The sequence below is a fragment of the Ursus maritimus genome, unplaced genomic scaffold, assembly GCF_017311325.1.
Source record: "Ursus maritimus isolate PB19 unplaced genomic scaffold, ASM1731132v1 scaffold_3, whole genome shotgun sequence".
NCBI lineage: Eukaryota > Metazoa > Chordata > Mammalia > Carnivora > Ursidae > Ursus > Ursus maritimus.
The window spans coordinates 27578683-27579815 of record NW_024425563.1 but is presented as its reverse complement, the minus strand read 5'-3'; the positions used below and the strand labels follow the sequence as shown (position 1 = coordinate 27579815).

General features: G+C 62.7%; 1 protein-coding gene across 3 annotated transcripts in view; it reads right to left on the bottom strand.

Annotated features, from left to right (window-relative positions):
- Positions 1-860, bottom strand: part of CADPS2 (calcium dependent secretion activator 2) — a 528567-nt gene extending 527707 nt beyond the window's left edge. For all 3 annotated transcript variants that reach the window (XM_040644062.1, XM_040644063.1, XM_040644064.1), the window contains exon 1: positions 522-860. In XM_040644062.1, the coding sequence (XP_040499996.1) occupies positions 522-860 (339 nt within the window). The remainder of the gene's footprint in view (positions 1-521) is intronic.
- Between the last annotated feature and the right edge of the window lie 273 nt (positions 861-1133).

The following is a 1133-nucleotide window of genomic DNA, read 5'->3' as shown; positions in this document are numbered from 1 at the left end:
AAATCACGGAGGAAAAATGTCTACATCTTTGCCCTAGTGAAGACTTCTCTAGCTAATAGAGGTGGCCAGATTCCACCTGTTTCGCCTAACTACACAATCATTTACACCCAGAGCAAAGCCCAGCTCCAGCTAAACTAGGTGAACAGGAATGCGCCACCGCTGTTAGAAATTAAAGTTGACAGGAGTTGCGTTCTAACCTGGCCGGAGCTGAGCCCCACCGGGTGCAACCACCGCACAGCCGGCACTACCGGTTAGTCTCACGGATGCCAAGCTGACAGCTTCTGCCAACGGGAAGCGGGGGGCGGGGGAGGACACGTCCTTTGCAACCCGATACCCAGCCAGCCAAAGCAGGGTCTTACCCCCTCCAACCCTAAAGATTCCCTTGAACCTCGAAGACCAACAAAAATAGTACCCGCGTTGAACAAGGGCAGAGGGCAAGCGACCCAGGGGCTGTACCCGGGAGAAAACTCCAGGGAGAAAGAAGTGGCGGCCAGAGGAGGCCAGTCCTGCGTGCAACTCACCTTCTGCTGCCTCCGGGCCATATCGGTGGGCTGCTTAGCGTTGAAGGGGTACGCGATGCACCTCACCACGAGGACGTAGAGCTGCAGGCGGATCCTCCGCTCCTGCTCCTCATCCAGCTGCCTCTCGGGCTCATCTCGCCCCTCGCTGAGCACCGAGGGGCTTGGGCTCACTGGTCTGGCCGCGCTGCCGCCGCCCGCGCGCCCCGGCGCGTCCCGCCGCCCTTCGCGAGCCGGGGCCGGGGACGCTCGCTGCGAGGCGCCGGCCGCCACCAGCACATCACGGCTCTCCTCTTCCAACCCTTCGTCCGACTCCTCTTCACTGGAAGACGGGTCCAGCATGGTGCTTGGGGTGCCCCGCCGCTCGGCCCGCGGCCCCCAGGCGCCTCACCCACGGCAGCTGCGCCTGCGGGTCTGAGAGAGCCGCGCGGCTTGCAGCAGCGGTGGTAGAACGAAAGGGAAACCGGCCGGAGCTTTCCGGACACGTCGAGTTAGAGAGCGGAATGTTTCCTACCACCAGGGCGAAAGGGGCGGGCAAGAACCGGGAGAAGAGGGGGGAGCCGCCGGGATTAAATAGGCGGAGTTAGCGTTGGAGGTGAACGTGAGCGCCTGGTG